Consider the following 14,794-nt stretch of genomic DNA (forward strand, 5'->3'; position numbering starts at 1 on the left):
GTGTTTGTCTCTCTCTCTGTGTGTGTGTGTGGTCTAACATAAACACACACGTTTTCTGTTGCGCGTTCACGTGTTCCTCGGGAACGCCTCGTAAACGCTGTTCCAAAGTTGCCACGTTGGCCGGTTTTCCGCCTCCGACTCTAAATACGCTTTTTCACAGCAGGACACACACTTTGGTACTTCATTTGATCTTTTTATTTTGAACAATTAAATAAACATATGACTGTATCTGATCTGAGGGTCACATGATCAACAGAATAACGACCAATCAGAGCATTAACACAGCATTTAATTAATTAATTAAATCGGGGCTTTCGCCTTTATTTATTGTCATATATGTTTTACATATATATAAAATTTGTTCTCTGCATTGGACCAATCCCTGAGGAGCAGTGGACAGCCCCAGTGTAGCACCCAGGGAGCAGTTCAGGGTTAAGGGACTTGCTAAACATCCCACAGTGATGGCCCGGGTGAGATTCAAACCGATGACCCTCCGATTACAAAGCCTGCTTCCCAAACCTTATTATTTTCATTTGTTGTTATTATTTTGTATATTTATCAGGTTTTTTTTTGTGGACATTTTTTGTATTTTTCTATAATTTTGTCTGTTTTTTTTAATCATTTTGTGTATTTTTTGTAATTTTGTGTAGTTTTCTGTAATTATATAAGTTTTTTGGAGTCATTTTGTGGTTTTTTTTGTGTGTGTGTCTACGAGGCCTGTGCGCTGCTGTTCTTCTTCTCGTACTCTTTGTGTAAATCCACGTCTCCGTACAGGTTTTGTAGAACCTGGATCACTCTGTCCTGGATGTGGTCCACCTGCTCCAGTGGACAGTACTCGTCTAGACTGGACCTACGCACACACACACACACACGCACACACACACAAAGATATAAACACAGACCCACAGTGGTCTCTGTGAGGACCAGGACGAGGACCAGGACCTGGACATGGTGACCAGTGTGGGCGGGGGCAGAGTAGTGAGGAAGCGTTGAACAGCACAGATCAGTGAGTGGATCTCCTGCAGTGTGCTGACGTGGTGTGGTAGTTCCACCGTGTCACAGGTCAGACCAGCCTGGTGGACCTGAGTAGGAGGAGGAACCACATGTTTAGGATCAATTCTTTACTCCACGGATCCTCGTCTCTCACCATCTCATAGTCTGGACTGGGATCTCTTTGCTTTAGACTGGAAACCAGTGGAGCTAATGGAGCCATGCTGCAGAGGAAACACACAGACCATTAGCTCCGCCTACTGGGACCAGTTAGGACTGGTTTAACACAGTTCAACTAGACACGGACTAAAACTGAACAAAATAGTTTTTAGTCTAAAATCTCGACTAAAATGAACTAAAGTACTGTAAAGCAAAGGGAGAGCAGGACTCACAATAAGAAATTCTGTAATTTTTGGAGTCATTTTGTGTATTTTGAAATTATTTTTGTATTCTTTCTGTACTTTTTCCTCACATTTTTCCCGTTTGTGATTTGAGTATTTTTGTTAGCTCTTTGTGTATTTTTCTGTAATTACGTTTGTTTTTTGGAGTCATTTTGTGGATTTTTATGTATTTTGTATATTTTTGGGGTAACCTTTGTGTAGAGTTTTGTGTTTTTTGGAAATAATTTGTGTATTTTGGAAGTCATACTAAATATTTTTCTCTCATTTTATGTTTTCACAATTTTTTTTTCATCATAATTTTGTAGTTTTCTCCCACTTTATGTATTTTTATTCCTGTTTTATGTATTTTTGATGTCATACTTCATATTTTTCTTACATTTTTGTTTTTACTGTTGTTTTGATTACACAAATTATGTGAAAAGATGTTTTTTTTTTCATTTTTCTCACATTTTGTGAATTGTTTTGTCATACATTTGTAGTATTCTATCACTTTGTGTATATTCCACATTTGTTTTTGTTTTATGTGTTTTTCTTGCCTCGTGTATTTTTCTGTAATTTCGTATGTGTCTGTCGGTGACAGAGATTGTTTATTACGCTGTAACTGTGATCGTCAGCAGCAACAAGAACATGGTGAAGATAAAACATGTCAGATCGATACCAAACTGTAGAACCAACTGTGGCGACGTTTACCGTGGGTTCTTCGTCCAACGCGTCACCGTCTCGTCTCCGTCGTCCTCCAACAGGTCGGCAAACGCTGCCTCCAGGTCCTCCAGCTGATGTGTGCGACGACTCATGCACTCCTCCAGCTCCTCCTACACACACACACAAGTTTACATTGAAAAAAAAAAAAGACTTGTACAACAGAGCAACCTATTTGTGAGTTTTCAGCTCCATTTAGTGAGTAAAGTGTGAACTGTGAATCACTCATAACTGGAAAGCGACTTATAGCCCAGAACGACTTATAGGTGGAAAGTGTCAGGGCCAAAATTGTTAGTTAATGTTTATTAACATATTTACTCATAGACCTTATTCTTTTTAAGGCTTTAAGTTGAGACTTTTCATTTCTGCTGTCTCATGTTTTCTGCTCTCTTCTCGAGGTCAGCTTCCCAAAACACATTTTATCCCTCAGACACAGAGGCATCACACAGTCACATGCCTACACACACTCACATACACACCCAATACACATCCATTCATACACACAAACACCATATACGCACACACCTCCAACACTCACGACAATCAGGAGATACCAGAGAACTGGTTGTTTTGACCCAACGAAGAAACTGTCTCTTTTCACCCACTATCACCTCCACCCTGTCCTCTTTATCTCCTGGGGGGAGGAGGGAGGGGGACTGAGGGGGAATATACGTGATGAGTTAGAACTGGGTGCCACTCGATCATCGGACGTCCGCCCGGGCGGTCACTAATTTTGTCCATCTTTATACTCTTTTTTACTTAGTTTTATAATAAACCTTTTTTTTTATAAAATCATCAATGCCTCGCCTGGACTCCATCACTCAACCAGAGCAATAAATCATGTCTCCAAACGAGGTCAACCGCAAATTTGCCGTGACAAAAGCGACTTATTGCCCAAAAACTGTCCTTCAGAGTAAAGCGCATCGTAGCCAAACCTTTGAATGGGTATATTTTGAACCTGTTTGAACACAATCAGAGAAAAAGTGGAGCATCTGACCTCACTGGCGTTCAGCCGTGGTGGTGAGAACCCGTAAAGCTCCTTCAGGATGGAGAACTCCTCCTAGGACGAAGACGACAACGTCATCACAACATCAACACAAAATCCAACATGTTTAAAGACATAAGATGCATGATATTCAGGGACATTTTTCAGTGTAACACACCAACAATGTGAGAAGAACAGTCTTCATTCTTCCAATAATAACAATATTAATATTAATATTAATGAGGGTCTAAAAATACTCGCTGACCAAAAGTCTCAAATGTCTCCATTCATCACAAATTAATTTAAAAAAGTCTGTAAAGTGTGTTAACCCTTCAGATCCATCATATATAGCAAATCAAATAAACTTTATTCATCTGTTAGGAACTTTGTTTGCAGAGAAAGCGCCAGGGGCAGAAACAATAAAACACAGCACATATCCACTCTCATATTAAAATTCTAAAGTTCATGAGTTCCCTAATAAATAGATTCAAAAACAATAAGAAATTAAAAACAAATAGGCCAAAAATGACAGTCCTCAGCTACAGATTATGTGTTGCAGGCAGCCGTTTAACAGGCGGATGGAGGAAGTTGGAGCCGGCCCTCTTTGTCATCAGTGGGAGGGACCTGTACCTGCGCCCTGAAGGCAGCAGGGTGTAGTGAGGGTGCAGAGTGTGTGAGGGATCCGTGGAGATCTGGGTGCCTTTCCTCAGGACTCTGGTGTTGTAGATGGTAGTGAGTGACTGCTGTTCCTGACCAATGATTTTGCTGCTAATTTTAATAAGAGTGTTGGCTGCGGTGAGTGAACCAAACCAGGCGGTGATCTTGAATGTGAGGATGGATTCAATGAAACATTTATAGAAAACAGCGAGAATGGATTGGTGAACCTGAAGTTTGCGGAGCTTACGAAGAAAAAAGAGGCGCTGTTGACATTTTGAAAAAAAAGTGTTCAGTATTAAGTTGAAATGTAAGTTTATGGTGGATTATGGAGCCAAGATATTTATATAAGGTGTCCTTTTCGATTATTTGAGTGAGGGTGTGGTGGAATGGATATGGTGGAAGCAAATGACCATTTATTTGGTCTTAGATACATTTAGATCTAGACAGTTGTGTATTTCTGCTCTTTTTTTAATGTATTTTTCTGTCATTTGTGTGTTATGGAGTAAATCGGTGATTTGTTTGTCATTTTGTATGTTTTTAGAGTAATTATGTATATTTTAGTTACAATTTTGTGTATTTGTGTGTGTGCGTGTACCTGTGTGTATAATTCTTTAAAAGGGTTTTTACAGGAGAAAAAATCCAAATCGATGTCCAGGACGTACGGCTCAGTTTCACTGAGAAAACCAGATAATCTCTTCACCACGTAGCTGGTCGACCCTTCCTCCTCCTCACCCTCACCACCGTCACCACCACCACCATCATCATCCTTTGTGAGTTTGGGCTCTCCCGTCATGACTCCGCCCACTGCTGATTGGACGGTGTCAGTGTGCGACCTGCTGGATTCACTCAGGTCTGAGCGAAGACGTTTAGAGGAGTGTCCACCGTCTGTCTCTGTCCTTTGATCTGTGCTTTGATCTGTGAGGACAGGACAGGTGGGACAAAAACAATGTGGACCATCACTGTGGGACGCTAAACAAGTCCTGTACTAATGAAATGTCTATTGTCACATACGTATACGTACAAAGTCTATTCTATTATATTCTATCACATTACAGGACAGTGCACAACATACCAAGACAAGACAAATGAGACAGACTTTTACTTCATTGTGTTTCAGTAAAAAGAGACGAGAAAACACAGCAAAACAAGATAAAATGAAAAATGACAACAAACTAAACAGTTATTATTGCTATAACACTCTAATGTTAGTCTAAAGTTAAGGCTGATGGTCTACAGCAGGTGTTCTCAACCTTGGGGTCAGGTTTCTGTAACTACACCAAACTTTACATATTTTAACCTATTTTTATCACTTTTTCTTGCAATATTTTTGCTCTTTTTAATGCTTTTTTGCTACATTACTCCCATTTCTGACACTTCTACATCACATTTCACTGCCTTTTCTGCACATTTTTTGCACTTTCAAGACATTTTCAGCACTTACAAAGCCTTTCCACCTAATGTCACATATGGTGATCCATTATTGTCACTTTTAACCTCTTTTCACCATGTTTCATGCTTATTTTTGCAAATTTAACCACATTCACCATTTGTCATGCCCATTATTTGCCAGTTTGTGTGCTTTTATATGTCTTTTATCGACTACTATCCACTAAATTGATTTTATTTTCTCATTCTGTATGTTTATTGATCATTGCTGTGTCTGTCTGTTGTTGTAAAACACTTTGTGCTACGTGTCCTGTGTATGAAAGTTTCTATATACTGTAAATAAATACAGGAGAGTTGAGTAATGTGATGATAGCAGTATAAATGTGATGATAGCAGTATAAATGTGATGATAGCAGTATAAATGTGATGGTAACAGTATAAATGTGATGATAGCAGTATAAATGTGATGATAGCAGTATAAATGTGATGGTAACAGTATAAATGTGATGATAGCAGTATAAATGTGATGATAGCAGTATAAATGTGATGATAGCAGTATAAATGTGATGATAACAGTATAAATGTGATGATAACAGTATAAATGTGATGGTAACAGTGTAAATGTGATGGTAACAGTGTAAATGTGATGATAACAGTGTAAATGTGATGATAACAGTATAAATGTGATGGTAACAGTGTAAATGTGATGATAACAGTGTAAATGTGATGATAACAGTGTAAATGTGATAACAGTATAAATGTGATGATAACAGTATAAATGTGATGGTAACAGTGTAAATGTGATGATAACAGTGTAAATGTGATGATAACAGTGTAAATGTGATAACAGTGTAAATGTGATAACAGTATAAATGTGATGATAACAGTGTAAATGTGATGATAACAGTATAAATGTGATGATAACAGTATAAATGTGATGATAACAGTCTAGATGTGATGATAACAGTATAAATGTGATGATAACAGTGTAAATGTGATAACAGTATAAATGTGATGGTAACAGTGTAAATGTGATAACAGTATAAATGTGATGATAACAGTGTAAATGTGATGATAACAGTGTAAATGTGATAACAGTGTAAATGTGATAACAGTATAAATGTGATGGTAACAGTATAAATGTGATGGTAACAGTGTAAATGTGATTATAACAGTATAAATGTGATGGTAACAGTGTAAATGTGATGGTAACAGTGTAAATGTGATGGTAACAGTGTAAATGTGATGTAACAGTGTAAATGTGATGATAACAGTGTAAATGTGATGTAACAGTGTAAATGTGATGATAACAGTATAAATGTGATGGTAACAGTATAAATGTGATGGTAACAGTGTAAATGTGATTATAACAGTATAAATGTGATGGTAACAGTGTAAATGTGATGGTAACAGTGTAAATGTGATAACAGTGTAAATGTGATGTAACAGTGTAAATGTGATGATAACAGTGTAAATGTGATGTAACAGTGTAAATGTGATGATAACAGTGTAAATGTGATGTAACAGTGTAAATGTGATGTAACAGTGTAAATGTGATGATAACAGTGTAAATGTGATGTAACAGTGTAAATGTGATGATAACAGTGTAAATGTGATGATAGTGTAAATGTGATGGTAACAGTGTAAATGTGATGATAACAGTGTAAATGTGATGATAACAGTATAAATGTGATGATAACAGTATAAATGTGATGTAACAGTGTGAATGTGATGATAACAGTGTAAATGTGATGTAACAGTGTAAATGTGATGGTAGTACCTGTGGTGCTAACTGGCTTTACTGTGATGACGCTGAGGGTCAAAGGTCGAGGTTCCTCCAGCTGCTGCTCGCTGATGTACAGAGCGTCACTCAGGAAGTAGTTCTCTCTGCTGCTCACCCTGGAAACAGGAAGTGACATCACGGTCACCACAGGAGGACTTTTATTGGAGGTGAATAATAAAGACCTGATAGTGGAGGTGGAGGAGTCCCTGCCCACAGAGAAGTGATGTTCTCCCTCTGTGATCTGCTGGGACCAGGAAGGATGGAGCCACGCCACAGAAACCAGGTGACCAGCAAACACCATAGGCATGATCCAGTTCTCTATGCTCAGCTCACTGCAACACACACACACACACGCACGCACACACTTCTGTTCTTAATGTTTACACAATAAAAGCTCATTAATAATATTAATGTTTGTTTGTTTCTCTGATGGTTCACTTTTAAACACAGTTTGTCCCTGTAAACTTGTTGGTCAGAAAGATGTAAATGTTAATTCTCATTAGAATCAGAATCAGAAATGTTTTTAATGGCCATGTACAGTTTTAAGGACAGTACAAGGAATTTGTCTTGGTAGTTGGTGCACAAAACAAACAAAAAAAACAAAAAAAAAGAACAACCCAGCAACAATATATATATATATATATATATATATATATATACAGTGCAGCAGATAATGTCATCATGGAGGTGGTGATCGGGTGGGGTCAATTTTTCTGTATTCTTTGCATTTATTTGGTGTTATTTTGTGTATTTCTGTTCTTCTTTTGGTGTATTTTTCTGTCATTTGTGCACTTACTTGGACACATTTTGTGTATTTTTGTTGTTTTTGTGCATTTTTCTGTCATTTTTTGGTTTTTAGAGTCATTTTTTGATGTTTTGTATATTTTTCTGTAATTTTGTGTATTTGTCTTGTTGTTTTTGTGTATATTTGTTGATTTTGTGTATTTTACTGTAATTTTGTGTTTATTTGTAGTTATTAGTGTTTTTGTGGTTGTTTTATGTATTTTTTTGTCATTTTGCTGTTATGTGTGTTTTTCTGTAATAGGTCTGTCATTTTCTGCTGTTTTTTGGACTCATTTTACGTACTTTTACTGGGTTTTTTTATTTTTCTGTAATTTTGTGCATTTATTTGGAATTCTTTTGTGTATTTTTCCTTAATTTTGTGTGTTTATTTGGAGTCATTTTGTTGTTAATTTTTTGAGTCATTTTGTGCAGTTTTTTTGAGTCATTTTGCGTATTTTTATTGTTGTTTTTTTATTTCTCTGTAATTTTGCGCTTTTTTTTAAAAAAAAAAAAACAAAATCATTTTGTGTATTTTTGCTGTGTATTTATCTGTAATCTTGTCTTTTTGCATATTTTTGATGTTTTGAATTTTTCTGTAATTTTCTGTGTTTATTTGGAATCATTTCATGTATGACGTACCTGAGCAGTTGGTGTTTGTTGAACACGGTGTCTGCTCTCATGTTGACGGGGATGAGCAGGTCAGGGTGGGAGTCCAGGTGAACCATCCTCACGTCCTTCAGGGGGAGGTGCCTGGAAGCCATGGCTCTGTAGATGTGGCTCACCACCTGTTTCAACAATGTCACATTAAAAATGGCTTCATCATGTGTTGTAAGCATGAGAAAACTCAATTATTTAATCATTTACTCAATGATTCATGTTTTCTCTGTTAATGTGACTCCTTTCTGTGTGACACATTGGATGCTCTGAAGGGCCAGATTTGGCCCCCGTGCCTCGGTGGGGCTGGACAATATGGAGCAAAATTCATATTTCAATATTTTTTCTTAAAATGGCGATATACGATATAAAACTCGATAATTTAAATTCAAATAAAGTCTGAGCAGAAAGACACATTTTGTGCATTTTTGTTGTAGTTTTGTCCATTTTTCAGTCGTTTTGTGTAATTTTGTTGTCTATTTTTTTTTGTGATTTTGTGTATTTTGCATATTTTTGTAGTTTTTCTGTCATTATGTGTATTTGAGTTGTTGTTTTTGTGCATCTTACAGTAATTTGGTAAAAAAAAAAAAAAAAAGAAGTAATTTTGTGCATTTTTCAATAATTTTGTACGTTTTGAGTAATTTTGTGTGTTTTTAGTTGTGTTCTCCTCGGACTTACGTCATGATGGTCCTCCACCACCCAAACAGGCAGCTGCTGGTAGGTCCTCCTCCGGGGTGCGGCGGCCATTCTCGGTCCGCGGACCGGAACTTGGAACATGTTATAGCAAGCAGCACCTGTCACGTGACTCAGTTACACCACGTGATGATGGAAATTAATTTTCATCGCTGAACTATAGAAATACACTCCCTTTTCTTTGATTTATTTTTCTACGGCCAAACCTTTAAGACCAGAAGTAAACGCTATAGGCGCGCGCATCTCCTTTTCTGTCCGGGCGGGAACTTCAAGACACAAAACCAAGGTTCCTACCTCCGTGTCACAGCATAGAATAAAGCATGTTTCACAATTTACGCGAGAAACAGGTCGTTTTAAAAATTTTTACTTCATCAAAAATACATTCATTCATTGTTTTGCATTGGATTTAATCTCTTTTTTGATTTTTTAAAAAATTTTTAATAATATTTTTAGATTCACAGATATGATTCACGCGCACACACACACACACACACGCGCGCGCGCACACACACACACACTCACACACACACACACACACACACACACACACACACACACACACACACACACACACACACACACACACGCACACGTTCACAAATGACCAAATCTATTTCCTATTAATATTTTATGTATTATTGATCTATTTTGTATCTATTCTTTTAATACATTTCTGAAGATTCATTTTTGCAAATTAAATTTTTGAGCTTACAAACAGGAATTCATGAAACAAATTTTTTTTATTATTTTTTTTTTTTACAACTTTTTTGTTTAATTTTCAGATTATGTATTTGGAGGATTATGTATCCATCCATTGTTTTTTTCTTAACATGCATATTTTATTTATTTTTTATTTATTTCATATTAAAACATAATTCTAAAAACACACAAAATGTTCATCTTTTTTACCATAAGGAAAAATAATTCTGCTAAAACTTTGTTACATGACAAAGTGCACACAGTACACATGTGCTTCCGCTAGATGGCAGCATTACATAATGGATAAGCTTCTTTATTTCTCACTTGTCCTGATCTTCACACACATAGTTTTTTTCTTATTTAAAAACTCTGTTTTCCCAATAGCTATATTCATTTATTTAAATTTTCATTATTGGTTTTTAATGTAATAAGCTTTTGTGCACTTTAGTTATCGTTTTGTGCACTCCTGTTCTCATTTTGCATATTTTTTGACTATTTTTGCGCATTTTTGTGTATTTTTCTTCTGGTTTTGTGTATTTTTTGTTCTCTTTTTTTGTATTTTTGTTCTCGTTTTGTGTATTGTATTTTTTTTCTGGTTTTCATTTCTTATTTTGAATATTTTTATGCATTTTGAGTATTTTGTTTTCTATTTTGCCCATTTTAGCATATTTTTGTTCTTGTTTTGCGTATTTTTGTTCTGCTTTTGCATATTTTTGTTCAATTTTTGTGTATCTTTGTTCTTGTTTTGTGCATTTTTGTTCTCGTTTTGCGTATTTCTGACTATTTTTTGTTCTATTTTTGTGTAATTTATGTAATTTTGTTCTTGTTTTGTTTGTACTTTTGTTCTAGGTTTGTGTATTTTTGTTCTCGTTTTGCATACTTTTTTCTTGTTTTGTGTTTTTTTCCCCCTTTTTGCATATTTTTATTCTCGTTTTGTGTATTTTTGTTATTATTTTGAGTATTTTTGTTTTCCATTTTGTGTATTTTTGCATATTTCTCGTCTCTTTTTGCATATTTTTCTTCTCGTTTTAAGTATTTTTGTTTTCCATTTTGTGTATTTTTGCATATTTCTCGTCTCTTTTTGCATATTTTTCTTCTCGTTTTAAGTATTTTATTTCTATTTATTGTATTTTTGTGAATTTAATGGCTCTCTTTTCACTCCCAGCAGCCAAATCCATGTCACTGACACTCCCTTTACATTTCTTTGTAGGTCTGTGTGTGACATGTTGGGATTTTCGCACTAAATAAAGCCTATGCGTGTCTCTTTTGCTTTTAAGATGTAAATGGAGCGTCTCCATCGTTCCAAGCATCACATCATGTTTGACTGTAGCAGCATCACAACACAAAGCCTTGTGATCTGCTCTGTTTCCCACAGGTTTACAGCCACATGGTTTCTCTGTGCTATAAACAGGACTGTGAAGGCGTTCCACAATCGATCCTCGTCTCTTTGTAGGTGTTGGATGTGAGTGGATGGAATGAAGCGGAAGGAAAAACAGAATAATGAGTCTGTCCACATAGCAGGAGGAGCTCAGCGTAGAGCAGCTGCTCCTCCATGCAGAGATAGAGAAGTCAGTTTAGGTGAGTTTCAAACACACACACACACACACACACACACACACACACACACACACACACACACACACACACACACACACACACACACACACACACACACACACACAGGCTCTGATTCACCTGCAAACATCACTTTTCCATTTTCCTGGAGCGTTTAGTCTCTCGTGGGAAAATCAAAGGAAAATCAAAGGAAAGTGAGTTTTTCTCTCCAACATCATTTCTAACTTCTGTGACCAACAACCGGTGAAACAACATCAACTCATCATTCCAACAAATGTACATAACTTTCCTACACAACACACAAGAATATTACTAATCTGTTTAATGTGTGTTTTTGTTCTCATTTTGTGTATTTTTGTTCTCATTGTCATATTGTGTTTTTACTTTGTTGTCGTTTTGTACATCTTTGAGTATTTTTATTCTCATTTTGCATATTTTTGCTCTCATTTTGAGAATTTTCGTTCTTGTTTTGTGAATTTTGTTTCTATTTTTGTTCTAATGTTGCGTAGTTTTGTTCTTGTGTTGTGTATTTTTGTTCTCATTGTTATATTGTGTGTTTTTACTGTGTATCTGTGTATTTTTGTTGTTGTTTTGCATAGTTTTGTTCTCATGATGTATTTTTGTTCTCATTTTTCATAATAATTTTTGTTCTATTTTTGCATATTTTTGCTCTCATGTTGAGAATTTTTGTTCTTGTTTTGTGAATTTTGTTTTATTTTTGTTCTAATGTTGCGTAGTTTTGTTCTTTGTGTTGTGTCATTTGTTGTGCGTCCATACCCTTTCTCTAATTTCTTTGCTCCAAACCAGACCTGACGTGAGCGTTCCAGTCGTACAACCTCTACCTCTCCATCAGGCCTTCATCGCTCCTCTTCCTCAGAGTGTTTCATGCATCTTTTAATGTGAGCAGCATGTGTGGGCGGAGCTTCCTGCATCTGACTGTCAGTGGTTGTCTGAGAACATGACAGATCCATCAAAGATTTACTGTGGGAGAGAAACATGGGCACTAATGGAGGCCTGTGGTGACCACACACACACGCAAGCACACACACACACACACACACACAGAAGCTGAAAGTTTGACATGTGCAGAAAAAGACAGAGAAGAAGAAGTAAAGGAGTCGTCAGCAGCTTCTCAGTGTGAATGTTTGATGTGTTTCTGCTTCATCAGGTTTTCTGAGGATTATTTTGTTTGCAGGCACAGAGGAACTCAGAGAAACTGAGAAGATGGAGAAGTTTGGACCTGCAGCGACTCAAAGACCCTCAGAAGATCTGAGGAGCTCCTCTGTTCACATTTATTCTCTTCATACACTGAGGAAACACACTCCAGACCATCCAAAGACACACACACACACAGAGACCACGTTAATGTACACACCGAGAAACATCAACCACCAGATACTCAGAATGAGAACAAAAATGCACAAAACCACAGCAAAAATATAAAAAAATAGAACATAAAACACTCTAAACAAGAACAAATACACAGAAATAGATTAAAAGTACTCAAAATGAGAACAAAAATGCACAAAACGAGAATAAAAATATGCAAAACAAAAACAAAAATACACAAAACAAAAACAAAAATACACAAAACAAAAACAAAAATACACAAAATGAGAATAAAGTACACAAAAATAAAAAAATACACAAAACAGAACAAAAATACACAAAACGAGAAACAAAATACACAGAAAGGGAACAATATATACAAAAATAGTAAAAATACTCAAAATGAGCAACAAAAATATGCAAAAAGAAAACAAAAATATACAAAATGTGAAAAACTACATAAAACGAGAACAAAAATACTCAAAATGAGAATAAAAATACTGAAAAATAAAAAATAAACAAAACGAGGATAAAAGTGCACAAAAAAAGAACAAAAATATACAAAACCAGAACAAAGCTAATCAAAATGTGAACAAAAATATTCAAAACGAGACCAAAGATATGCAAAAATTTAACAAAAATACTCAAAAATGAGATTAAAAATACTGATTACTGTTCACCAAGAACCACCATCACCTCAGGAGAAAGAGAGACCACATACATGTCTACTGTGTGTGACACAAACAGAGATGATCACCAACTGAATGAATGCACAAAATATTCATAAAAAAGTTTATTTTGACAAAATTAAACAACTTGTCATACATGAATATTTACAGACGACGAGTTTCACAGCTCTTTAGAATCAGCGTCATGTCTTAGAAACGTTTACAAAAAGGAAAATGACTTCCTGTGAAGCCTTCAGAGCTTTTTTCTGTCCATAAAACAAACACAACCGTCAGTTTGTGAAGGGAAATGTTTCATTTGGACTTTTTAAATTTAGGGTTTAAAAATAATAACAAGAAAAGTAATTTAAATATCTGTAAACTTCTCTCAGCATAAACTGAGTCCAGTGTGTTCAATAAAAAAGTTAACACATGACACGCAGTGATTTAAAGTTAAAAATGATTAGTTCAGTGACGCTTTACTTTGAAGGCAGAGATTTTTCTTGTCGTTTTTGATGGAAAAAAAATACCTTGCTTCTTTTTTTTTGTTCGTATAAAAACTTATTTTCCATAAAGTTCCTGTAAATAAAGTGAAGGAGGTGAAACAGTGACGTTAGGGGGAGATTCCTTCATGTTTGTGAGCAGCAAAATAGTCAAAACAAATCAGAGTATTAGTGAAGGACAGCAGTGATGTCTCCAAGACGCACTAAGACACTTAGGTCACGTCACGTCTCTTTGACTCTGTCGGCTGATTTTTATCTCTGCATCCTTTGCTTTCTTCCCCAAAATGTGGATTTTTAGTTTTCCTTCAAGATCCAAGAAAAAGTCAATGTCAAAAATCACATTCAAATCCACAAAATTCCACCAGAAAAGATGAAAAACCAGAGAAAATGTGTTTGTGGACGGACGCTGGAGTCTCTGAAGTGCCTCCGTTAGACGTCTCCGTCCTTAAAGGATCCTTCACTGTTTTACAAATGTCGCCTAAAATATTCTAAATATTCTTATTAGTAGAGCTATGTTTAACAAAACATATTACATACATTTTATTAACATTTAAAAACTACTTTACAGTTCTAAAGTCTGTGTTCCTCCATCTTGAAATCATGTGATTGATGATGTCACAGGGCCCCACTGTCTGTAAACATCCCATTGTTTTCTATTGGAGTGAAGCATTCAGTCTGATTTTACATCATTTACCAGTTTTTTTTTTTTACATCATTGATTCGCTTTTTAGATCATTTAGCAGCTTTTTCAGTCAAAATGACAACTTGTGCTGCTTTTGGTTGCTCTAAAAAAACTGGAAAACTTAAAGATGTCGATGTAAACCTCTTGTTAACAGAAAGTAAAGGGTAAATCACAGACAGTTGTAGACACAGAAACCATGAGAATAAAAGTCCTTTGTGGTGGGAGTCCTTCAGCAGTACGTCATTTACTCTCCATCTCCAGCCACCAGAGTTTGTCAGCGCACTGTTTAAGGGAGAGTAGAGGTTAAGGT

The 14,794-nt window shown here is 35.9% G+C and overlaps 1 protein-coding gene across 1 annotated transcript; it reads right to left on the reverse strand.

The window, feature by feature from the left end:
• Positions 1-626: 626 nt before the first annotated feature.
• On the reverse strand, positions 627-9,279 carry LOC114458462 (UPF0489 protein C5orf22 homolog). Its single transcript, XM_028440832.1, has 10 exons — positions 9,017-9,279; positions 8,324-8,469; positions 7,084-7,233; positions 6,899-7,017; positions 4,328-4,647; positions 3,088-3,150; positions 2,082-2,203; positions 1,148-1,214; positions 943-1,082; positions 627-850 (listed from the first exon to the last, which is right to left on the reverse strand). Exons 1-10 carry the CDS (start codon positions 9,113-9,115, stop codon positions 709-711), a joined length of 1,368 nt encoding a protein of 455 aa, XP_028296633.1. The 5' UTR covers positions 9,116-9,279; the 3' UTR covers positions 627-708.
• Positions 9,280-14,794: the final 5,515 nt, after the last annotated feature.

The sequence above is a fragment of the Gouania willdenowi genome, unplaced genomic scaffold, assembly GCF_900634775.1.
Source record: "Gouania willdenowi unplaced genomic scaffold, fGouWil2.1 scaffold_119_arrow_ctg1, whole genome shotgun sequence".
Taxonomy (NCBI): domain Eukaryota; kingdom Metazoa; phylum Chordata; class Actinopteri; order Blenniiformes; family Gobiesocidae; genus Gouania; species Gouania willdenowi.